This window comes from Symphodus melops, assembly GCF_947650265.1.
Source record: "Symphodus melops genome assembly, chromosome: 16".
Classification (NCBI taxonomy): domain Eukaryota; kingdom Metazoa; phylum Chordata; class Actinopteri; order Labriformes; family Labridae; genus Symphodus; species Symphodus melops.
Window position 1 is genome coordinate 22193023 of NC_136706.1, and position 25627 is coordinate 22218649.

Here is a 25627-nt window from a genome sequence, read left to right on the forward strand (position 1 = left end):
ATAGAAAAACTCAAATATATAATGAGAGTGCACCCGTCATTTAGCTGACACGCTCACGCCTACGTAACTCGGGCCAAGGTTACATTGGACGGGAGCTCTCCGTTGGCAGAGCAGTGATTTGGTCCCAAGTTGTTTCCTTATTTTATCTTTTAATATTTGATCAAAGCAATAGACGTCAGCCATCTGATCCTCTGAAGGCTCATCAGCAGCCGCCATGTTGGAAATCCTGTCTCAGTCTATCAGTCGACCTAACGACAGGCTGAGAGGCGTTACCTCGCGCTCACCTGTCAATCATGTCAGCTACGCTCCTCACTATGGATAACCACATTGTTCATGAACTCAATTCAGAGCCTTGGAAAAAATAAAAATAAACATGTATGTAACTTCTGTCTGTTCCAGCCTCAAGCACTCGATGAACTGCAGGATTTTGCTCTTTTTCATTGGCTGCATTTTTCAGGACCAGAGGCTGCTACTGTACCCGAGTAGCGCTTGTTGCTAACAAGCGAGCAAATCAGCAGATAACCCAACCAAGCAGTAGTAACAGTCAGTTATTATCTGACTGTCAGACTCAGGGACGAGTTGGTGCAGGATATCTACGATGTCTTCCTGTTCACGTGTAACGCCGTGGGCTCCGGGCTTCGCCTGCTCGGTAGGATAAGAGAGTGAAAATCTCCCCCTCTGTTGTCTTGATGCTAACCAGCAATCTCCAGACTTCTGCTAATCGCTACCTGCTGTTAGCTCGTCCTCCTGTTAGCTCGCCTGTGATGTTCTATCTGGATGAACATTAACAACGTTAATAAAAACTGATCAGATGTTTCAAAAGTTTGAATCGTCTTGATTTCACATTTCAAGGCAATTCACCGAGTGCAGAGCCACGCTAACATGCTAACAGATAAGATTAGATATCTTTATGGTCACATACAACGAAATACACCTGATCAAAAATATACAAGAGGACTGTAGCAGCGGCAAACACAGACAGAACTGAGAATGTGATGAAAGAGGGGGCGATGGCGTGTGTGTGTGTGTGTGTGTGGGTGTGTGTGTGTGTGTGTGGGTGTGTGTGGGGGTGTGTGGGGGAGGGGAGGGACCAACAGGTACTATAAAGATGGAGAACAGAGGGCGGTCAGTCCAGATCAGACCCAACCCTCTGGCTAATGTCAAGGCCGCTTACAGTATACTCTTTCTAAACGCACACACACACATGCACACACACACACACACACACACACACACACACACACACACACAGAACAGTGTAGCAGCCTGGGGCTAACACATTTAGCTTGCTTGAATAAAATATGAGGGCAGCAGCTCAGCAGAGAGAATCCAGCTTCAACAAAGAGTCACAAAAAAATCAGACAAAAAAAAAAAAAAAAAAAAAAAAAAAAGGCACGTAGACTGAGCTGCAGAGTGGAACCAGACAAGGAATATTTGAGAACATAGAAACATGGCTGTCTTCTTCCTGGACCGGCCTCATTTCAGACGGACTGAGGGTGAAGTGGAAAACTGTCCAAACAGGGGGACGCCCCGTTCTCGGGTCTAAAAGGGAGAGGGCTCAGTACCAAGGCCGACATGGAGAGCCTACAGAGCCTGCAGTGATGACCTGCAGATTTATGAAGCTCTGACGTGAGAGAGTCTGATTGATGAACTGGCCTTCCTGCACAGTCCTTTCCGTCTTTCTAGACAAGTTACTGATAACCCGGTCTGAACATTCAGCGTTACTTACTGGACTGCGGTAACATGGACGTGTACACCTTGGGGTCGATGGTCCCCATGGGTGGCGGCAGCAGGGGGTTGGCGAAGCTTCTGAGAGGGTGGGATGGCCGAACGCACGCCGTCGGGATAGTCCGCCCGCTCCCTGCAGCGACATCCTCGGCTGCAGCTCCGCCGACAGCAGCAGGGGCCCCCGGGACCGGACCCACCCCGGGGACGTGCTCCACGGACGAGGCCGAGGAGCCGGGGAGGAGGGGCGGAGGCTGCTGCTGCGGCGGAGGCTGCTGCTGGAGGAGAGGGTTAGTGGAGGCGTCTGAAGGCATCGCTGGGGGAGAAGAAGGAGAAGAAGAAGAAGAAGCAGGAGAGAGGGAGTCGTTAAGTGGGAAGAAAAAAAAAGGGACTGTAAGGGAGGACAGGAAAATGGAGACGGAGGGAGGGAAGGACAATAAACAAAACACCCAATTATTGTGAGTCACAGCGTCGTTTGTCGAGAGTAACACTCATTTGGAGAAAAACAGCGAAGGCATCAAGAAAACAAACAGAGAAACTTCAAACGCGTTAACCCCTCTGTAACTAAAAGCTCCGAGTGTTTTCTCAGACACATTTTCTGCTTTCATGTAGGAAGTAATGTGCTGAGAAAATGTCCCACGATTGTGTAAATGACTGCGGCTGCAGAAGGGCCCGAGCCATGAGAGCGGGTTGTTATTCTCTGAAAGGCGTGGATGTTTCTTTGTGTGTGCGGTGACCTGCGGGGCTGCACAACGAGATGTGAAACTGCTCTGTGGATGCACACATACAAACCAGAGAAGTGTTTTTCTGCTTTGATCAAACCACCCAAAAAAAAAAAAAAAAGCATGCATGTTCTTTTAATTGGCACACCGTCAGACTCCTAGATATTTGAAACACAGCTCCATAATGTAATAAATCCAATTAAGACAACTCAACTTTTCCCCCTCATGCGTAAAGAAACACTGAGCTCTGCCAGGATTGCAGATTTGTTCTTCATCTATTTTGTGGGGAATTTCTCGCTGGTGTGTGTCTGCGTCGTCGACTGTGAGAAATTCCATTTTATCTTGTCAGAGGAACATGTGAGAGAAAAGAGCATGAGGAAGAGGAGGAAGATGAGAAGGAGGAGCTGGGAAAAAAAACAAAAAAAAAACCCTGACAGAAACATGGCTCTGATGTGACACGAGAGATGAATCTGCTCGTGTAGCTACAGCCGGTGGGATCAGAGCAACAGCCGGTAATTACACGTAAGAGTCACTGTGAGTTTATTAAGCGCGCTGATATAAGAGCAAGAAACATGTGGCTGAACTGAAAGAGACTCCTGATGACTCGGGGGGGGGGGGGGGACGAGGACGAGGGGAGGCTGGAGACGAACAGGAATACTGAATCTGAGAACGATATGAGATCATCTGTCAGAGTCAACGAGTGTTACGTGGAGGTTTGTTTGTATCTTATTTGTGTTTGAGTTGCACAGAGGAGCATTAAGCCCTCTGAGCTCGACATAGAAAACAATGACTGACAGGAGAGCATCCGCTCCTCGCTTCATGCTGGTAGTTTAGTCACATGTTTTGTACCATCTGAGGTCCAAACTTTGCAGAACTTTACTGCTTGAAAAGTAGCTGAAATTCAGGTTTGCAATGTTCAGTTGGTCGAGGGTCCTGAGGCCAGACAAGCTGAGAACCTGGATTATAAACTCATTACAACCCTCATTGTGTTTCACACGTAGGGGACAGGGTCGAAAGTTATTTGAAGGCCACTCGTCATGCAAAAAGGGAGGGAGGGGGGGGGGGGAGCTGTAGCCCTGATGGTTTGTGATTGGTTCTCATGTCAGGAGGCTGAAGGCCCCGACACACCGAGCAGACGGCAAAGAACCAGTGCGGACGAAGACCGCGCTTTAGTCTCGGCCAAAACGTTGCACTTGAACACACCGCAAAGACTACAGCCCGCGGGCCAATCAACACGAACGTCCTGCACATTTGATGAGAGGTCGTAACTCTTCACGCCAGCGGGCCGAGGTAGTCTGTGATCGTCTTTCCAAAAAGGAGAAACCAGAAGAGGATGCAGAAGAAAGCGGATAAAGAAACCATGTTCACGCCGCTGTTGCTCACCACTCGTGATACGGGAACGTCTGATCGAGAATAATGTCTGATGAAAAACTCTTTTATTTGCTTTCGTCACTTCCGATTTCTTTCTTTTGCACTGATTCTCTCAGCTGAACACCGTGTTCGTGATTTCTCTGGCCAACCGCACCGATGTGAGCGACGCTGATTCAATAGTCCAATCAGCCGGACACACGGCCAATGATCGCCTCGGTGTGTCGGGGCCTTAACTTAAATATGTTTCATCAAACCGTGGTGGGAATTACAGGCAGCGAATCATTTGTTGAAAATCTACGTGATGGACGAGCATGCTGTCTGTGTAAGTAACAGATTCTGCAAAGAGCTTGAATCAGCCTCACCTCCGTCCCTGCAGCAGAAAGCTCAGGGACCCAACACTGCACTGATTTTTTTTCTCTCTCCCTTAAAGTAGTGTTTAAAGATCTTAATGCATATTTCTGATTGTATGCACAGAGAAGTCAGATCCTGAAGTTCATATGAGGAGGATTTCTATAAGGAGAGAGGAGCACGCGTCAGCTCCTGTGTTTCTCCGGTCTGAAGTCTTATACATTTTTCATCTTAAATCAGAGTTGGTAGTTTTCAGAAACTAGCATGAATTTGAATGTAGCATTCCCTCAGTGCTCCATCTACACTCACACACAGCAACATGACGACGAGACCTTTAAGAGCTCCGATCTGTCCTGATTATGTCTCTAATTACAACCCTGTCACATGTATTCGCACAGCATGAACACAGAGTAACCTCGGCAGAGTGCAGAACACTATTTGCATAATTAATTGCATAATGTTAAATTAAAAAACAAAAAAAAACAAAAAAAAAGAAGCTGGGGCAATAATTACAGGATTACATAACCTTAAAGAAATCCAAACAGGCAGCATATACAGTAACACTTCTGCATGTTATTTTCAGCTCACAGAATCTAGAAAGCATGGAAATATTTCTGGAGTTTTATAAAATGACACAAAGCATCAGACTTTTGTATTTTTCATTTAGAGATAATAGAAATATTTCCATCTCCTCCCATGCATTTCCTTTTATATAAGCTTCAGCCCAAGGATCAGAGTTCAGCTCATTTTCTACTGTTGCTGGGTTAAAGAGGGACTGTGGAGAGTTTCGCCACTAGAGGCGCTACAGAGCCAAATCTTGTCCAGAGGGCGGGGTCTAAGAAGGCAAAACAGGAAGTAGCAGACGAAGCAACAGAGTGGGAATTGTAAATAATTCAGCATATTGAAAATATGAAAGAGAGGATACAAACGTGACCTTCCTCCCGCTGCGCCGCTTCGTATGACACCTGCCCCTGACTTCATGCACGGGAATAACAGGCTGGGTACGGCCTAAATGGAAAATGTGTCTATCGCGTTCACACATGCAGTTCATGCAGCGGTGTAGTGGTTGGTGCATGCTCTCCATGTGTTAGAATCCAGCCTCTCTATCCTCTGTGTCGCAACTTTACAAGAAAAACTAAACTAAAAAAAGTCAAGCAGCTCATCCTGAAACATTTAAGGACGTTTTATTACCGCCTGTTTCACAGCTGGAGAAGTTCCAATCCTTTGTTTTTGTTCACTGTCAGTTCAATCAAACGTGTTTGAAGGTGCCGAAAAGAAAACTGAACGTTTCTTCAAACCAAAGCTACGAGCTGCAGCAGGCGACAAAGCTTCCTAACTCTCACTTTGATCTGCACAGTTGTTGATTATTCTCCGGAGGTTTTGTCTCTCTCCACCAGCGAAACCTTTTTACATGACACGTGTATCGAGCACTTCCAGCTCTTCTTTGAAGCCAGAGCACACGATTTACTCAGAGTGAAATATTAACCTTTCCTCAGACTCCTGAAGGCTGCGTCGTGCCATCGACAGAGAATATCTGCAGAAACATGCCCACAGTCAGACAGACGCTGGCGTCAGAAACTCTTCAACTTCAGAAAGAATTTGAGAAACGTTGGTTTGAATAAAGATTGGACGGCCGCGCCGGAGAATCAAACCAGGTAGCGATGCGTCCTTTTGTACCGACATATTAAGTGTGTGTGACTTTGAACTGGATCTTTTGTCGCTGTGAATCTCAGGCTAATTATACCCGCCTCTGTGTGTGTTCTGCCAGCAGTGATCCCCCCCACCCCAACCGCCCGCCCACCCGCTGTGTCGCTTAATTCAATGATGCTGAAGCCTCTCGCCGTCTCTCTGTGGTTGTTAAATCACCAATACAAGCCGACCAGGAATTAGCCAATTACTGAATTACTGAATTATTGCTCCTCGCCACGTCGTTTAGCATTTAGCTCTGCAGCAGAATGAGGCTTCAATCCAACAGGGAGGGGAGGAGGGGGAGGAGGGGGAGGAGAGAGTGTTCTGGAAAGATGAAGATGCTGCAGTGTGAGCACTACACTGCATTTGTTAAAGGTTGAAGTTGTACAACAATAAACATTATAATTATTGTGTCTGCTGCTCCATAATTTACAGCTGCAGCGTTTCTTGCATGGGCAACAATGATCACCATCATCATAGCAGCGTTTGGCTACGATGCTATTCGCTCTCAATAATCATCATAGGGCTGCAAGCAGGAATCAATCAGATCAATAAAAATGGATGAATGAAAGTTGAGACTATGGACGAGTCTGTCCCGGGCCGCGGCGTGAGGCTGCGTACGCCACAGTCGGACGGTCGGAGCTGAGAGTTGAATGAGACGCGATCACCTTCAGCTGTGCTTCGGCGTGCTGCGCAGACAAACTTTACCTCCAGTTATCAAAATGTAAATGATAGTTTAACGATTGGCTGACATGACGAGGACGAATGTTCATCGGTGACCGTTAAGCCATGACCAGGAGGAGAGCTAAAAATAGATCTTTGATTTATAAGAACGCAACAATCAGACGAAACTTTTAGTCGAGTCGACTGTTAGTGTCAGACTGTCGGACGTTTAAAACCCAACATGTCTCCCCCGCTGTCTTCTCTGTCTGTCAAACACAAGCAGGAGAGAGCAGAGATGTGTGTGTGTGCACTGCAGACAGAGAGCAAGAGGAGCAACTGTGTGTGTGTGTGTGTGTGTGTGTGTGTGTGTGTGTGTGTGTGTAAGAGAGCAGGCTTTAACGAGCTAACGACAGTCTGAGCAGGCTGCGAGAGACTAGTGTGTGTACGGTCTGATCATATCTATAACCTCTGAAGGCTGCAGCTTCTCTTCAGAGGTCTGAAGACGTGAAGCACGGGAAGTTTGAAACAACAAAAGGACAACAGCCCGTCAGTCAGAGACACCATGAGCGTGTCTCTACAGAGCCATGAGTCCTGTTAGCAGCAGTGTGATGGTACCTGGTGTGTATCCTCTGTCCACGGTCAGGCTGGGGAAAGGCATCGGTCTCAGGCTGAACTTGTTGTGAGTGAAGCCGCAGGAAGGGGAAGGCAGGATGCCCGGGTACTGAGACGAGTCCAGAGTGGGCACGGGGATGGCACTGACCACCGCTGAAACACAAAAACAAGCAGGTGAAGGTGTGAAGGTGAGCGAGTCTGAAATAAGAAGGCTACGACTCTGAGACACTCAACAGTCTGCAGGAATCACAGTCAGTCATGAATACAGAAGGTGCGGTAAGAGGTGGAGGCGTCGGAGGCTTTCTGCTGCTTCCTGTGTCAATCAGACGGAAACATCTAATCCTCCGTTCAAATGCAGAGCGTCGATTTCAACCCAAAGTGTGCAGAAGGCGTCGCAGCGCCACAGACACGTTTATGCTTTCAGACTCTGGAGCATGAACGTCGTCTCCTCGACGCGGTGGATGGAAGGTCACCATCGTGATGTTCAACCTACCGACAGGCGAACGGCGAACAGCTCCGATTGGCCCGTCATATCAGTCACTGTCCTAACTAAGCATCACTCCGACTCTTCATAAAATAAAAATGTAAACCTGTACAGTTCTGTTGCATATTTTTACTAGCTCTTTAATTGATGCATCATTTTTTATTACTAGCTCTTGATTATTGTTTTTGATATTACATATTTTTTTCTTCACTTATATTTTTATCTATTTTAATCTTTTGCACTGTGTGATTTTCTTTGCTGCTGTAACTCTGTAAATGTCTCGGCTCGTGAGATGAATGAAGGATTATCTCCTCTCCTCTCTGAGCTGCTCAGACAGAATGTACAAACTGTATGTGGGTGCTGTTGTGACTTCTCAGCCCCTAGTGGCCACTTGAGGAAGTGCACGTGTTGGCATCATTTTTCAACACCAGATGTTGTTGCTTGTTTTTGCTCTTGTTGCACAACAAGGTAAGATGTGAGTAAGCTGCAGAACATTGTGTTTAATTAGCATCAGGACTTTTAGAGCGCGTGAATCACTTCATGTTTGAAAGAGCTCGTGATAGAACAATAGGCTTATTGATTTATTGGCTCAGTAAACAGTTTCCTAATTATTGTTTGGTCTTCATCTCGAGGTTCAGCTCTTCTTCCAGCACATCTAATGAAGGTCCTTTACATGTAAAATGAGGAGCGAGCAGGTTAGCTCAATAAACCGGTGGGTGATGTCATGGCGGCCATGTTTGATTCTCCTGTACAGTCGGGGGGTTTTCTGTGAGTTTATCAGAGTGAGCTCCAGTCAGTCTGCACACAGAGGTTCATGTGTGACCTTGAGAGTAAACTGCAGGGATGTACACACACACACACACACACACACACACACACACACACACACACACACACACAAACACACAGAAACACACACACACACACACACACACACACACACACACACACACACACACAGAAACACACACACACACACACACACAGAAACACACGGCTCCTATCTTTAATAAACAGGCAGAAAGATGTGTGTGTGTGTGTGTGTGTGTGTGTGTGTGTGTGTGTGTGTGTGTGTTTAATTGATTCTGTGTTTTACTTACAGGAGCATCTCTATAACATAACGATGTTGTAACAATGAAGAGGAGCCGCAGGGAAGCAGAGCGCTCTACTCTTCATGTTTATTTATATTTGACTCACTGGAGCGCTCCTTTATGTCACAGAAGTGCAGCATGGGATTTGTAGTTTCCCTCAGGGAGGGGTCTCTGGGGTGTCACCTGGTTACAGAGGAGCTCAGACCTCCTGAGGGTCTGTGTACACTTCATCTAATCCACACACCCTCATCATCACTCTTAAATGTAACAGGGAACAAATGAATCCTCCTCAAAGGAACGATGGCAAGTGAGGCTGAGGAAGAGGAGGAGGAGGAAGAGGAGGAGGAAGAGGAGGAGGAGGCTGAGGAGGAGGAGGAGGAGGCTGAGGAGGAGGAGGAGGATGAAGAGGAGGAGGATGAGGATGAAGAGGAGGAGGATAAAGAGGATGAAGAGGAGGAGGAGGAGTTCTCCTTTGCCTTCAGCCTCTTCTCTTTCGTTCCCTCTGAGGTCTGATTCTTTTGAGCACTGATCAATAGCAGTATTGATTGAAGTGTATTGATTATTTGTAAGCAGCATAGCTGTGATCAGCAGCTTTAGGAGGCATGTTCTTGTATCAGTGAACGTGTGTGTGTGTGTGTGTGTGTGTGTGTGTGTGTGTGTGTGTGTGTGTGTGTGTTGAGCTCTGACCAGTAAAAGAGAAGCAGGTTTGATTACAGCAGCGGGACGACCAGAGATGAGCAAGTCTGATCGATCGCTTCATCGATGGATAATATTGATGGTTTTGGTGCAGCAGGTCGGCGAGCTACAGGTTAATGGAGCTGTGTCGTGTGTGTGTGTGTGTGTGTGTGTGTGTGTGTGTGTGTTACACTGTGTGTGCATGATAACGCCAAAGACAAGACGAGACAGACATTCAGACAGAAAGACATTAAAATAAATAAATAAATAAAATTTAAAAAAAAAGCATCTAATAAAAAAAGAGAGAGAGCAGGTAAGACTAATAATAATGAACAGAACTATAAAAGGAGTCAGAAACAGACGATGCAAATGAAAAAGACAATAGGGATAAAAAAGGAGGACTCGTGCAGAGACGCTGAGATAAAAGAGAGTAATGCATTAAAGCGGGATAAAAAGGACACGAGTGGAAAAACAACAACAGTGAGGCGGAGACAAACCCGAGTCAGACGGAGAGAAACAGCAGACACAAAGAGATAAAAACTGAAGGTAGATAAAGAGATGAGCTCAGATGAAAAAAAGCCCTGAGCAGCTTCAGTGGAAAGCGAGAGCGACACGAGTAAAGATAGAAGCAGAGCCTGCAGGGATCAGACATTTCACACTCAATCAAATAATCAGACATTACATTTGTTTAAAGTCTCTGACCCACAAAAAAAAGATTCCTTTTAAACGCGACTACGTTTGATTACGTTTGTTCCAGCAGTCGGATATTTGAAACAACATTTCGAGTTGTGGCTTTAAACTTTGTCTGAAATGGTTTCAATAGTGTTTGTTATTGTGTGATTGTATCAGAGACGTCACCCATCTGTGCCTGCAGGGGGCGCCGGGGGACTCATCTGCAGCAGCCGCCATGTTGGACATCCTGTCTCAGGGTGCGTTCCTTTTGTCCCTCCTATCACTCTCCTTTCTTCCTTAACTCCAGAAGCGCGAGTGGCGGCCATGTTGAGAGCGGTTTGAATTCTCTAGCAGTTAAGGAAAGGTGGCTCAATGCTTCCTTTATAACCTCCTTTAGTGAAGGAAACACTGGAGCATCCTTTACCGAAGGAGATGAGAAAGTGACGCCCCACAATTTCTATATCGATTTGACTTATAATTAATTAATAGGTCATTTGTATTTGATTGTGTGTGAAGGAGGTGAACTTTGCTTTCAGACATTCTTGTATCATGTTTAGTGGAGATGCTGTGATGTTGATTTAATAAGAGAAATTATAATATAAAACTTTGTTTATAAAAAAAGGAACACAGATCATGGGAGTTAGCCTCCATCTTAAACCCAGAGGTGAACTCTGAACGTGATGCTGATGTGATAAAACCATCAAAGTGAAGTTTCATCTTATATAACCTACTTTATATATTCATTCACACCTCGTGGTGTTTAGGATTATTTCCCCGGTCAGAAGATTCAGAGGAAACATTTTTAAATGAGCTTTTTGTAGTCCATTTCCTGAACATTGTAGTTTCACCACAGCAGACATCACTTCATCTGTTCACACTGTTATCTTATTCAGTCTTCTACATGTATAATCTTTAATTTCCTGTTTTTATTTTTAGCTAGTTGTTCATATTTAATGTTTACATTGTACAGAGAGAGCACAGTCCTTGTGTGTTAAACATAACTGACCAAGCTGATTCTCACTCTTTGTCTGAATATTTGATTTGGTGTCAAATCACATTAGATGTGAATTTAAACATGATACCTACTAAATGTAAAAAAATATATATATATGTTTGCAGTGTCCAAATGATGTCATCATCAGGGATGACTTAAACCACCTGACTTTTCATATTTCAGAGTTCGAGATGCCACAAATCCTACAACCCCCCCCCCCCCCCCCAATCTGCAGGAGGAGTTAATGATGGAGGAGAGCAGAAATGTTCCTGACAAAAAGATCAAACACAATAAAAGTGGAATTTGACGGAAAGTGAAACGGAGAGAAAAAGAGAAAAAAATAGATCCAACTGGAGGACGGGGTTTTGTGTGTGTGTTGGCTGAGGTGGCCTGAAGGGTTTTCCTGCATTACTGTGACCCACATATCACAGCCAACACACAACACAACACAGCACACACACACACACACACACACAGGAGTACTTGTCACATGCTTGAAAAAATCATCAGTCACCCGCTGACTCAAACCCTCCAGAAATAAAACATGCAGCGTCGTAACCTCGTTGCTTCCATTCAGAGCAGCCGCTTCAGTTTGTGACACCTGCAGTAAACAACAACAACAACAACAACAACACGACGACGACGACGACAACATGAGAGCACAGAGTCAAGTTCCCTGCTCCACCTGTCTCAGCCCATCAGCTCGGTGTCTTTCATGCAACTCATCACTCGACTTCCTGTTGATGCCTCCCTCTAAAGGAAGCAGGCGAGGATTCTGCTGCTGCTGCTGCAGTTTACTGTTAACAATAAAGAGTTGGGAAGAGTCCTTCCTGTTTTCTGAGGCTGCAACGCAGCTGGTCAGGGTTCCAATTCTCCTGATTTCCTTCTCTATCCACTGCAGGAATTCCCTTATCTCAGCACGCCAGCTGTGCGGCGCACGGAGAACGCAGCTGGTGGGCGTCGACGTACCCGGGTGCACGGAGTCGTGACGGAGCGGAGCAGACGCACAATGCGCACGTATCTGGTGTAGAAGTTGTGGTGGCTCTCACTCAGCCGGTGAGCCTTTTGTTCCTCCAGCTTCTTTAGTTTGAGCTCAGGTGAGTTCAGCCAATCACAAGCTTCGAGGAAAAGACTCCTGATCCGTTATAAACCCCAGACTTTGAATCAAAAAGGCTTTGTTGTGGATCTCTGAGAAGAGTCGTCTCATCAGCCAAATGAGCAGTGAAGACCGACTGTGGCTGTCACACCCAGAAGAGTCGCTGCAGCTCACACAGTCAGACTTCTGCAGCTGGACATGAGCAGAGCTTTGTGTGGCTGCACAAACTCAACTTTTTCTCATCAGCTTCAGTCGTGTTGCTTTTTATTTATTTTTTTTCGTCGTCACAGATTCAAAGGTTTTCACTGGATGTCTCACTTTAATGAAGCCTCTCTGCAGCCCAGTCAGTGATTGCAGTATTTGAAATCACAGAGAGAAAGTGTGCAATGATGCTGGATGTAAGACACGAGGCCAGTTTGAACCCGGGCCGCCCGCCGTCAACTAAAAGCCTCCACTTGGCGTGCGCACCAAGCGCGATGTGTTTCAGCTGACAGCAGATTACAGAGTCTCAGAAAGTCTCGTCCTCTGACCGATTTCCAACCTCACATGTAACTTTACATCATCAGAGTGGCTGCTGGAGAACAGAAGCTTTAAAACGGATAAACACATTCATGAAGCCGTTCGCTGCGGAGAGACGCAGCGTGAGGAGGAACGGGGATATTTTTGGGTTAAAAATCCTGACTCCTCTTTGATAAGGGTTCAGAGCGTCCTCTTTTCTCCATGTCTATTTTAACTCTGTCTCTGTCTCTTCCCACGATGCTTCCTTCAGATCTCGTCCCGTCCCCCGCTGTCCTCGGAGTCTCTCTGACAGAACACACAGGCTAATTATCTGGTGGAGAAAACCATCAGTGTGTTTGTGCGTCTGTGTTCCCTCTCCCCTCAACTTCACTTCTGATTCTCCTTAAAATACTTTTTTTTTTTTTTTTTTTTTTAACATCTTGACAATTCAAAGTGAGGCTGAGAGGAAACCCGAGATGAACCGTCTTCACCCAGAGACACCCCGCTGCTGCAGACTTGTAATGTGCTTCATGCTCCAAGGACAGGAAGAAAGGACCAGAATGTAAAACATCATGTAAAATCAGTTCAGGAGATGTTCAGTGACAAACTATTTCAGTCTGACTAGAATCCATGGACCTCTTCAGGGGACCCTAGGCGGTTCGGTATCTTTCTGTAATTAAGACGTGCTGAGTCTTCGTCTCCAACAACACACGATGAACCAACTAAATCTGAACACAGTCACTTTAAGGTTCATCAACACAGGAGAGAGAGCTGTGTTCACTTCAACACAACGTGGCTCCAATCAGAGGACTCGGACTGGGCTGGTCCACCACTGCAGGCCTGACTCAACAACCAATCAATCAATCTATTGTTGTGACATTTGGTGGATCCAATCAGGATCCCAAGATGATGAATCAGTGAGTCATTGGGCATCTCATCGAGCATCATCATCAGGTCAAGAGTTCTGTTTGTCTAAATCTTGACTTACCACCGAATGACGCTGACAGCGGTTTGTTATCTGATCACATTTTGCACCTATTAGACTTAAATGGATTTGAGCTTTTACACCGCAGGTCACAGGTTTGTGTAGTGAATCAACTACAAGTGCCGTTTCAAGTGTTTCACAAATGAGTGGAGAGAAGAGAAGCTCGTTTCCAGCAGGGGGCGTGGTAGAGTCAAGGTTTGATTACCACCGCGGCTCAGAGAATGACTTCACCTCGTTAGCTTGTTTAGAATCAATCAAGTTTCATTTCCTGAGTGTTCCTGCAGAACAAACACACAACGCTGCGTTGCTTACGTGTGTTGCTCGGCTGTGAGTCCATGGGAATCATCATTTTGCCCCGTGTCCCCCTCCTGGCGGCCATGGAGCGGTCCAGAGTGGAGATGCTGCTGGACGCCTCGTCATTGTCGGCTCCTTAGAACGTGTAAAAACAACAACCTGTTATTTCCTGTCATCAAGCAATCCGACAAAAAAAAGAAGCAGGCAGCCGATTTGTTCTTTAATTGAAGAGGAATCAGGGGTGACGAGGCAGATCGGATATTTGGGAACAATATCGAGCCTCCGGGTGGAAACACTCAGTGAGCACCGCAGATGTGAAGGGAAGAAATGTGTTTCAGCATGCAGGTGACAAACATCCTGATTAAAGAATGGGAAAAACACATTTGGTATTTTGGTGTTGCCAGGCAACAACTTAGATGAGGTTTGTATAAAAGACTCCAAGAAACAAAGTTAATGGAAAAAAAGGAAGGCAAACTTTTGATGCACATTGTTAATTAAAAAGACTTAACAACAAGTATGCAAAGTTAAAAACAACTAAAAACTAAACTACTCTGTTTTAGAAGCAATGTGTGACCAGCAGGAGGCGCTGTACCTGAGTGGCTGCTCTTGCTGCCCATCTGGCTCTCTGATTGGCTGTGTGCGACCTGGGGGAGGTCCTGGCAGGACTGGGTGGGCGAGTCGTGTCCTGACGGGGCCACACTTGGAGCTTTCTCCATGTTCTTCATCTCCATCTCCTCGTGATGGATCCAGAGGTCAGGAGGTCGCAGGTCCTTCTGGCTGCCTTTACGCTTCCCAGCGCTGTGACTCGCTCTCTTTCTGCAAGACGGGAGAGAGAGGGCGACAGGCGAGGAAGTCAGCGAGGAAGGACTTCATGTCTGAACTCTCTGAGTCTCAGTGTAGACCGCGGTCAGAGTCTCCTTACATGAATTTAGAGCTGTCCAATGACGTTAGCTCGTTTTAGGCCTTGTGTCCACCTGCCGTTTTTCCGCGTGCGCTCTGACGTGTTTTTACGCGAAGCTGTTAAAAACTGGCCGCTGTATGTTACTTTTTGCTGCACGTGAAAATAAAGGGAATATCATACATTTGCTGGTGACGCCAACAGCTCCTTTGTGAAAAAAAAACCTGAAAGGTTTCCTGAGAAGACAAGACGCTGCCAACACTCTCCCCTCATTAAAAACAAAAACAAAGACACACGGCCTTAATGGAAACTAATAACAAGAGGACCGGATTATTTTGAAAGGTAAAAATTGCACATATACAAATGTGGTCTGTGTGCCTTCATAATGCCATAATGTGCTCTGTCTACCTCCAACACGCACTCTGTGTTTATCTCGTGTTGTGACCGCTCAAACAGGCGAGCGTTGTGCTCTACTTGTTGTCTCTTTTTCCCAAACACGACATTTACAGTCTGTTAGTGTGAAACTACTGTACTGAATAATTAAGGAGTCGATCCGAAGCTACAGGACCAGGAGAGACTGTTCGACACATGAATGACACGTCTTACTTCCTCTGCTGCGCGGAGGAGCGCCGGGTGCAGATGAGCGCCACGATAACGACCACGACCACGGTGACGGCTCCGACGGAAACCACGATGATGACCAGGAGGTTGCTGTTCTTCTGAGGAGTGGCGCTGCCATGAGGAGGACGCATCTGACCAATAGGAGACTCTGAAATACACGAAGAGAGCAGAGGAATATTGAACAGGTTACAAACGTGATTATCTGCTAGCTTAAGGATCACTTAAAGGAGCAGTATGTAACTCTGACACCTGGTGGTTTAAATGGGTACTACCTTTAAGATTATTAGGATGGCTACATCTCATTCAGACATCACAGCGATCCATCATGACAAAATAAAGTCAGCACAGAGAATCACTCCCAGACTTCCCCCGCTGCCTCGACGATGTCTGTTGTTGTTGTTGTTTCGATTGAGAGCCCTCTAGTGGTGGAACTTACATACTACGCTTTCAATCCTGAAGATATTTCTCCTTTTCCGTTGAATTTTACATCAGAAATCAGAAGATTAATTCTTCAGCCGCTGACTTAGAAGCGGAGAGAAAACATAAAAAAATGTCTTCCTGACTTGACTGTGACAGTTTGCATTTAACAGTTGAGAGTCAAGAAGCGTCGATAAAATGCAGCATATAAATAAAAACATGACCTAATCAATATATTTCAGCTCTACAATGCTGTTTAACCACCTTCCTTAAATATGTTTATCACTTTAAATAGTCTATAATCAACATGCTCCACACTGCGTCAGGCTGTTTGGGAATTTCAGTGACTCAAAATAAACGCCTGTCGAATGAAAACCACAGACGGACAACACAGAGATGCTGCTGTACAAATCAATACACAGCATGTGTGTGTGTGTGTGTGTGTGTGTGTGTGTGTGTGTGTGTGTGTGTGACACAATGACAGGTGTAAAGGGGAAAAAGGGGAATTGATGACACGCTCTGTCATTCATTAACTCGACCTTGAAGCAGAGAGAGAGAGAAAATGGGAAACACACAGGAGGAGCAGAAGTCTGGACGGAGAGGAGGGGGAAGTGTGTAAAAGAGAGGGAGAGAGCGAGAGAGAGAGAGAGAGAGGGAGAGAGAGAGAGAGAGAGAGAGAGAGAGAGAGAGAGAATGCAGGGAGTAAAAGACAGGGGGGAAAGATAAAAGGAAGTAGGAAGAGCAGAATTGTTGGTGCTGGAGAGGGAAGGTGGAGGAGATGGAAGGAGGAAAGAAAAAGCCTGAGAAAAAGAATCACTTTACCTCTCTCTCTCTCTCTCTCTCTCTCTCTCCATTCAGCGGTCTCTCTCAATGAAAACCACAATCCATCACAGCTTACAGCTGCAGCACAGCAGCCACAATACCACCCTCTTCTCTGTTCTCTTTGTAAGTTGGATTTCATCATCTCCCTCCTTCTTTCCTTTTCTTTCACAACATTTTTGTCATTCTCTCTCAAACAGAAAGCCGACCCTTAATAGATGTTCCTCTCTGGTTTGTTGTTTTTTTTTTTAGTTTGTGCCAGAGTAAAAGTCATGGTGCTTTTATTATAAAAAAAGGCAGAAAGATGCTTCTGTTGCAGCAGGTGGATCAGGAAACATTTCACATAGCAGTACGTCTCGCTCTTCCATCACTGGAGCCGAGGACGACGAGAGCACAAATGATCCTTCAGACTCAGGTGAAGAGAATATTTGTGGACTAGAACTCTAGCTTTGTGTCCTTACATTGTAGTCTGGCTGTTCTTAAGATTGTCCTGCAAGTTCAGAGAACAGAAAACGTGGAAGTACCTGCTCCCACCTGGTCTGTTTCAGGCTGAAAAGCAGTCCTTGTACGCTGAGAATAAAAGCTCTGAAGGTACATCTGGTCGCTATGACAACATCTCTTATCAACAGCTGCCGTGTGACTGACAAGGATCCAAGGATTTTCACGGTATGTTTTAACAGTGAGCATCACACGGAGGACGATTGGTCTCCTTAATAATGACGACCTCGATATCAGACACAGAACAAGGAGGGTGAAGAAGACCCTTCTCTGATTGGCTAGTTGAAAAGACAGCTGGTGACATCAACAGCACCGTCCTGAAAAGTTATAAATATTTTCATGTCGTCGTCCTCGGAGCACAGAAAGGCAGCGCAGTCAGTAAAAGGAGGCTGTGCACTTTCAAGGAGGCCTTCTGCTGCTCTCTTTTCATCTGGAACAAATGCAAATGTAAAAGCAGGCCCTCGTGTCTGACAGCTGAGTGAAATATGTGCAGTTTAAGATGTTAATCATTTCCATTAAAACTCCTCTGAAGAGCTTAAAGTAGAGATATTTATGACTTGCATTGATTAAGTGGTGTTAAGCTCTTAACACCAAACGACAGCCAACAGCACCTCTTCTGGAGAGAACAAATATAGAAAAGGGAAACTAATAAATGTTTGAATTAAAGTCAAACTGTGCTACACTGGCAGGAGAAACTGTGTCAGATCTTCTGTGTGCAGACATGTTGACATCTTTAGAGCTCGTTCTGCAGGACATGTTGACATCTTTAGAGCTCGTTCTGCAGGACATGTTGACATCTTTAGAGCTCGTCGTTCTGCAGGACATGTTGACATCTTTAGAGCTCGTCGTTCTGCAGGACATGTTGACATCTTTAGAGCTCGTCGTTCTGCAGGACATGTTGACATCTTTAGAGCTCGTCGTTCTGCAGGACATGTTGACATCTTTAGAGCTCGTTCTGCAGGACATGTTGACATCTTTAGAGCTCGTTCTGCAGGACATGTTGACATCTTTAGAGCTCGTCGTTCTGCAGGACATGTTGACATCTTTAGAGCTCGTTCTGCAGGACATGTTGACATCTTTAGAGCTCGTCGTTCTGCAGGACATGTTGACATCTTTAGAGCTCGTTCTGCAGGACATGTTGACATCTTTAGAGCTCGTTCTGCAGGACATGTTGACATCTTTAGAGCTCGTCGTTCTGCAGGACATGTTGACATCTTTAGAGCTCGTTCTGCAGGACATGTTGACATCTTTAGAGCTCGTTCTGCAGGACATGTTGACATCTTTAGAGCTCGTCGTTCTGCAGGACATGTTGACATCTTTAGAGCTCGTCGTTCTGCAGGACATGTAGAGATCTTTAGAGCTCGTCGTTCTGCAGGACATGTTGACATCTTTAGAGCTCGTTCTGCAGGACATGTTGACATCTTTAGAGCTCGTTCTGCAGGACATGTAGAGATCTTTAGAGCTTGTCGTTCTGCAGGACATGTTGACATCTTTAGAGCTCGTTCTGCAGGACATGTTGAGATCTTTAGAGCTCGTTCTGCAGGACATGTTGACATCTTTAGAGCTCGTCGTTCTGCAGGACATGTTGACATCTTTAGAGCTTGTCGTTCTGCAGGACATGTTGACATCTTTAGAGCACGTTCTGCAGGACATGTTGACATCTTTAGAGCTCGTTCTGCAGGACATGTTGAGATCTTTACAGCTCGTTCTGCAGGACATGTTGACATCTTTACAGCTCGTTCTGCAGGACATGTTGACATCTTTAGAGCTCGTTCTGCAGGACATGTTGACATCTTTACAGCTCATTCTGCAGGACATGTTGACATCTTTAGAGCTCGTTCTGCAGGACATGTTGACATCTTTAGAGCTCGTTCTGCAGGACATGTTGAAATCTTTACAGCTCGTTCTGCAGGACATGTTGACATCTTTAGAGCTCGTCGTTCTGCAGGACATGTTGACATCTTTAGAGCTCGTCGTTCTGCAGGACATGTTGACATCTTTAGAGCTCGTCGTTCTGCAGGACATGTTGACATCTTTAGAGCTCGTCGTTCTGCAGGACATGTTGACATCTTTAGAGCTCGTCGTTCTGCAGGACATGTTGACATCTTTAGAGCTCGTCGTTCTGCAGGACATGTTGACATCTTTAGAGCTCGTCGTTCTGCAGGACATGTTGACATCTTTAGAGCTCGTCGTTCTGCAGGACATGTTGACATCTTTAGAGCTCGTTCTGCAGGACATGTTGACATCTTTAGAGCTCGTTCTGCAGGACATGTTGACATCTTTAGAGCTCGTCGTTCTGCAGGACATGTTGACATCTTTAGAGCTCGTCGTTCTGCAGGACATGTAGAGATCTTTAGAGCTCGTTCTGCAGGAAAGAGTGAATCTACTCTGTTGGTAATTTCTTTCCTGTGAGAGGACGCTCTGCCACATAAAGGACGACAGCGTGTTAAAGATGATATACGGGGCAGCTGATGAACGAGGCTTCGCCCTCGCCGACCCGCCCATAAAGCCGGCGGGGGGCGGAGGTCAGTGCGGACGGATTTATGTTTGCCCGAGGCAGCTGCACACGCTGCTCAGCTTGTCCTCCACAGAGACACTGAATCACCAGCAGCGACAGACCCTGACCTTTGACCTCTGTGCCGGGCAGAGGTAACTGACCAGTTTGTCTTTAAGCAGAGATGGGACACGACAGTTATGGTTAGCAGCATGATTTGTACTCGAGGAAGAGAGAAGGGGAGAGTCACCTCTGCTGTAAAGTGGATAACACACGTCGTTGATGCTTTCCTGACGTGAACACATCGACATGGAGCCAGCGCAGAGCTCAACATCCCGGACACATATGCATCATAAATGCATCCATAAAGAGAGCTGTGCCCATCACTGGAAAACCAGTGAAGCAGAAATCAACTTCACGAGGTCGCGCTGATAAGAAAACGTGTTTTTGCATCTTTTGGAGCTGAAATGAAACAGTTTCTTCTTCATTGGTTAAAACTGTTGTTTTTTTCCAGGCTCTGGTCTGTTGGAAAGCCAGAAGAAGAACATGAGCAGCAGCTCACGCGTTCAGTCTGAACCACCTTAAAGTGTGAGCAGAGATTTGAATTCTCTGAGATGAGCTGCAGCTTGTTACGCAGCAAAGTGCGACGATGTGATGGTATCATGATCCAATCCTCCGAAGCGTCTTCTCCTCCTGTTCTGAGTGTGTTTGGATTCAAACCTGGAGGCTGGAGTTTCTCTCTGTCAGTGTCGGACTTCAGATAATTATCCATGAGGATGTTGTTGTTGTTGTCGTTCAGAAAAAAGACAACAGGCAGAAGATTAATGTGGACGCTCCTCAGTAAAGAAGTAGACTTTCTTCTGTCTGTTTTTGTTGAAACCACTGATTGATGGAGAGATAGTGAATCTAATTAATTTTTCATGCCAGCAGCAAAAACAAAACAAGGCGCCACGTTAACGGAGTGTAAATCAGCCAGCCGCCGCCGCCGCTCCTCGTCAGGACGCAGCGGGTCATTAAAAGAAGTTTAGACATGACTGAGCTGAGTGATCAAAGACAACCACTGAGTGTGTGATAATGTGATGATGCTGCAGAATATCACACACACACACACACACACACATGCAATCAACTCTCTGGAGAACCGCTCTCATTACAATCTCAAGTCCAATAATGACCCCGAAAGTAATTGTACTTTCTGACAGATTCAGTCATGCAGAAGAACAGTGTATGAGTGTGTGTATGTGTGTGTGTGTGTGTGTGTGTGTTACCATTGATGCTCCTGTCAATCAGGTTGGTGTCAGACGGCCAGTAGGCGTGGTCTCCTCCTCGACCTGGAGGATGAAGAGAAACCAAACAGGTCAGAGACAATAAAAGGGACGGCGAGGCTGAGAGTCATTCTGAAGGTGGAACAGAGAGATCGGACGGAGGCGGGATTGCTTCCTTGTTAGGAAAGAAATGACTTTGTTAAGCTGGTGCACACACACACACACACACACACACACACACGTGTTGTGTGTGTGTGTGTGTGCTTCTCCTCTGAGAGAGAGAGAGAGAGAGAGTCCATTAGGTGTAAAGCCTCACATTTGATCCAGCTGTCAGGACACTAACACACCTGTGATACATGGATCGGTGCCCACAGTACGGACTTGCAGGCTTCTGCCCTAAAACACAACTCTAACTGTCGTGGACGAGACGAGACGTGAAAAAACTGGCATCATTCTCACGTTAACAATTATTAAAGTAAAAGCTGTCAAACATTCACAATGACAGGAGCCACGTTTTAGCACCTTGACTTTGTTTATATTCAAAAACACACACACACACACACACACCGGGCCGTCTGTGTGTGTGTGTGCTGTCTTGGACATGTGTGTTATAAGGTCACATTCATGCAGATTTAATGAGTTAGAAAGAGGATGGATCACGTCCTGTCACAGAATGTAAATAGTTATTCTGTAACTTCTCCGTCAGCGACACGCAAACGTACTGAACCAATAACATGTTGACTTGCAGGTATCTGTCACGTGTTCGTGCGCTCGACGGCGCAGGGTTCATGGAAGGAGGAAGTTTAAGAGGAATGTGGGAGTAGCTGATCACAGAGAGCCGAGAACAGAGACTGGAGACTGATGAGAAGGATTCTTTAAGGACTCGCTCCCATTAAGAAACATCCCCACATCTTCAATTCATTTCTATCCAGACACAATACATAATTCTGCTTCATTTACAGGCCGAGAGCTGCAGCCACCTCCTCTCCAACCATGTGCCAGAAACAGCCTCTGATTAAAGCTGCTTTTAAAAATCTGAACACACACACGCATAAATCAGTCATCTTTTTGTCGGTCTGTCTTTGTGGATGCATTAAACAGTGTGTCTCCATGTGTGTGTGTGTGTGTGTGTGTGTGTGTGTGTGTGTATTTACAGTGTATGGTCCACAGTGAGAGGGATGAACATCAATCTTCCCTCCTCCACTGACAACACCTCTGATTTATATGGAGAGTGACCGCACACACACACACACTCACACACACTTACACATGCACACACACACGTACACACACACTCACACACACACTTACACATGCACACACACACGTACACACACACGCACACGTCTGTCAGTGACAAACAACACCATTTAACACCCTGACACCAGAGCTGAGTCGCTCTGCTTCAGTGTCCAAACGCCTGAAACGCTTCGCTGCACTTCTGCTCAGCCGCTGTGAAAAATTCCCAGAATGCATTTGTTGAAAGAGGTGGACAAATAGGCTTTGAATGCCATACACACCTTGTATATTACCCGACAATACTGGAGGCGCTCTGTCTAACCTCACATTCAGCACCGTGGTCACAGAGCGGCGGACGCTGGCCGGGCTCTGTGGACCCGGCACACATTCTGGAAGGTTCTCAGGGACTGATGGTGCATCATTATTTCTGTGCGGATTAAAACGTCTGGACTGTTGTTGTAAATGGACTCGGGTTTGTGTAATGCTCTTCTAGTCTTGTGACTGCTCAAACGCTTCCACCCTGCAGGTCACAGCTGCACGTTCACACACTGACGGCAGAGGCGGCACACACACATTTATACGCCGCCGATAAAAAGCCAGGGAGTGCCTTGCACAAGGACACTTTGGACATGCGGCTGCAGGAGCTCGGGATCAAACCCCCCGACCTTCCAGTTGAGAGACGAGCGACTCGAAGTAATCCATCTTTAAATACACGGCTCTTGATTTGAAAACATGCAGTCATGTTTGAACATGTCATTAAAAGCTGCACGTTCATTGAACCAGGTGAACATCACACGACCTGTTGGATAACATATGTCAGTGCGCTTCTGTCTGACAGCCTCTCACAAATGAGCTCTCCTGTGCATTCACCACATCCATCATGTTCCAGTGAAGTGCTGCTGCTCTTTAACACAGGCTCATAATTATAGAAGCTGCTTGATTAATTTTACTGTTTCATGAAACTGTGCAACAGGTACAAAGGAGGGAAAAAGATCCACACGCCGAGGAGCTGCCCGTTAAACAATCTGTCAACGGCAGCTCCTCGGCGTGTGGATCTTTTTACCGGTTTGTTTTTTTGATCCAGTCTTTTGTTGATTTTTTTATACTATTGTGAAACAACCACTTTGAAAAGAAAAAAAAAAGAAAGACGCTAAAAAAGCTCCTGTGGGAGACATCTTTTTTTTTGGTGTCAGTTTTGGCGCCCCCCTATGGACAAGGCAGCACATCTGGTGTGCTGATGTCATCCTGGGGCAGCAGGAACTCAGTCTGTAGGGAAGTCCTGAAGTCGGTCTGGTAGCTGGAGAGGTGCGAGTTCACTACCTGAGCACTACCAGTGTGCTTTTGAGCATGGCACTGACACGTAATCACAACTTATTTTAGTGTTTCGTTAATCGTACTTTGCGTCTCTAACTCGCTGACTGTCTCTGCCAGGTCTCCCTTGGAAAAAAGCTTCTTAATCTGAATGGGACCAATCTGATTAGATCAAAAATATCTGATAACATGTGACATGAAATTAGAAGACGATAAATCCGACCTTGATCATTGGCCATCTTGTCTGGATGTTCAACTGAAAGAGAGAAAAGCAAAGAGTCAGCACACGTTTCAGACGTCAACCAAAGGAATACATGACAGGCGTCTCTCTCTCTCTCTCACACACACACACACACACACACACACACACACACACACACACACACACACACACACACACACACACACACACACACACACACACACACACACACACACACACACACACACACACACACACACACACACACACACACACACACACACAGTCTGACAGACCTTTGGCAGTCTTGAAGTGGATGGGCTCAGACAGCGGGCCAACCCCTTTGGCGTTCTTGGCCTGAATCCTGAAGTAATAAACGGTGTCCAGGTTCAAATCCACAACCTGATGGGTGAGCCGGTCGCCGCTGATCGCCTCCATCACCCAATCATCGATGGGCATGTTCTTATCCAGTGTGTAGTACAGGATGTAACCTGTCAGACAAGGAGTTATTGAATGAATACTTGGACAGATGAGATACCAACATCCAGACTGCAGCTGCAGACATCTTCAAGCAAGACCAAATATTTCACTTATTGTTGAAAGGAGACCAACCTAATGTTTCCATCATCAAATAAAGTCTGATATATTGTAGTACCAGACTGCAAGGATCTAAAAATACTCTGTGTGTGTGTTTGTGTGTGTGTGTGTGTGTATCCCTGCAGGGACCATTTGATTCGTCCTGGAGGACGCTGAAGGAACAGCAGAGCTCGTTAAAGCAGACGGGTTTACAGCCGGGTCGATCGCCCAGAGGAAGAGAGAGAGAACAATGAAAGAAAGTGCGTGTGTGTGTGTGTGTGTGTGTGTGTGTTGGCTTGGATACACTGAGCAAAATAAAATAAAAACATCTTGTACTGTAAACATGTGTGTGTGTGTGCCGAGAAAGGAAGATCTTAAGAAATGATTTTCGCCTCATTTCAGGAATTTTACCGACTGAAGGATGAAATCATTATTTTGAAGAAGTTAACTGAATATCAAATGAAGTCATAGCTCGGGGGAATCGTTTGGGCCAATGTAAATGGAGTCGTGTGAAGAGAAGAGAGGTTTATTTGTGGGCTCCAGTTTGTGCCGTGGCTCACCTGTTATCCGTCCGTTAGCTTCCATGGGAGGCTGCCAGCTGATTAAGATGGCGCGGGGTCGTCCCTCGCGGCTGATCACTGTCAGGTCTTTGGGAGCTGAACTGGGAGCTGTTAATTATGAATGGACAGGAGACAGAGAAGACAAAAAGATCAGTGAGATGAAGGAGCGCTTAGCTTCAAATATCAGAGGATGAAAGTGACAAGGTTTCAAAGTTCATTCAGAGACTTCAACATATTTACAGTATGTCGTCACAAGGACAACCCGCAATTTTAAACCTTTAAATTTTTTTTTTTTTTTTTTTTTACAAATGATGCGGTTAAAGGATAAAGCCCCATGTCCACCCAGCCTCTTTTTTTTTTTTTTCAAGTAGAGAGCATTTGAAGAAGTACATTGCCGTTGTCTTTTTTCCGGCCAACATCACCTGCGCTTTTTGCCGAATATATAAAAAAATCCCCTAGTTTTGCCTTAAAATGTGCAAAATGAACAAACATCTGGTTCATGTGAAACATTAGTGTGGTTGTGTTCAGATACGCGCATGCATACGTCGTGTAATCAACACGTGAAGAAGAAGACAACTCGCTTTAAGCCAACGACGCAATTGATTTGACACAGCAGTAATCCCTCGGGGCACTCAGTGAAATCCCATAAATCTTTGACAAATCCATCCCCCTTGACTATTGACTGAGGTGGAGTTTTGTCTCTCTGTACTACATCAGCATTGCACATGAAAAATATATCACTTGCATTGGTTTGTTTCCTGATTGCCTGAAGAAGGAAAAGACGAGCCTCTCACAGTCAGGCATATTT

The 25627-nt window shown here is 45.8% G+C and overlaps 1 protein-coding gene across 2 annotated transcripts in view; it reads right to left on the reverse strand.

The window, feature by feature from the left end:
* The window catches only part of dcc (DCC netrin 1 receptor), a 206087-nt gene that overhangs the window by 18741 nt on the left and 161719 nt on the right, over window positions 1-25627 (reverse strand). For both annotated transcript variants that reach the window (XM_079364542.1, XM_079364543.1), the window contains exons 19-27: window positions 24820-24927; window positions 23980-24174; window positions 23705-23737; window positions 20935-20997; window positions 15424-15586; window positions 14512-14735; window positions 13938-14054; window positions 7134-7283; window positions 1730-2041 (exon numbers count right to left, since the gene is read on the reverse strand). In XM_079364542.1, the coding sequence (XP_079220668.1) occupies window positions 1730-2041; window positions 7134-7283; window positions 13938-14054; window positions 14512-14735; window positions 15424-15586; window positions 20935-20997; window positions 23705-23737; window positions 23980-24174; window positions 24820-24927 (1365 nt within the window). The remainder of the gene's footprint in view (window positions 1-1729; window positions 2042-7133; window positions 7284-13937; window positions 14055-14511; window positions 14736-15423; window positions 15587-20934; window positions 20998-23704; window positions 23738-23979; window positions 24175-24819; window positions 24928-25627) is intronic.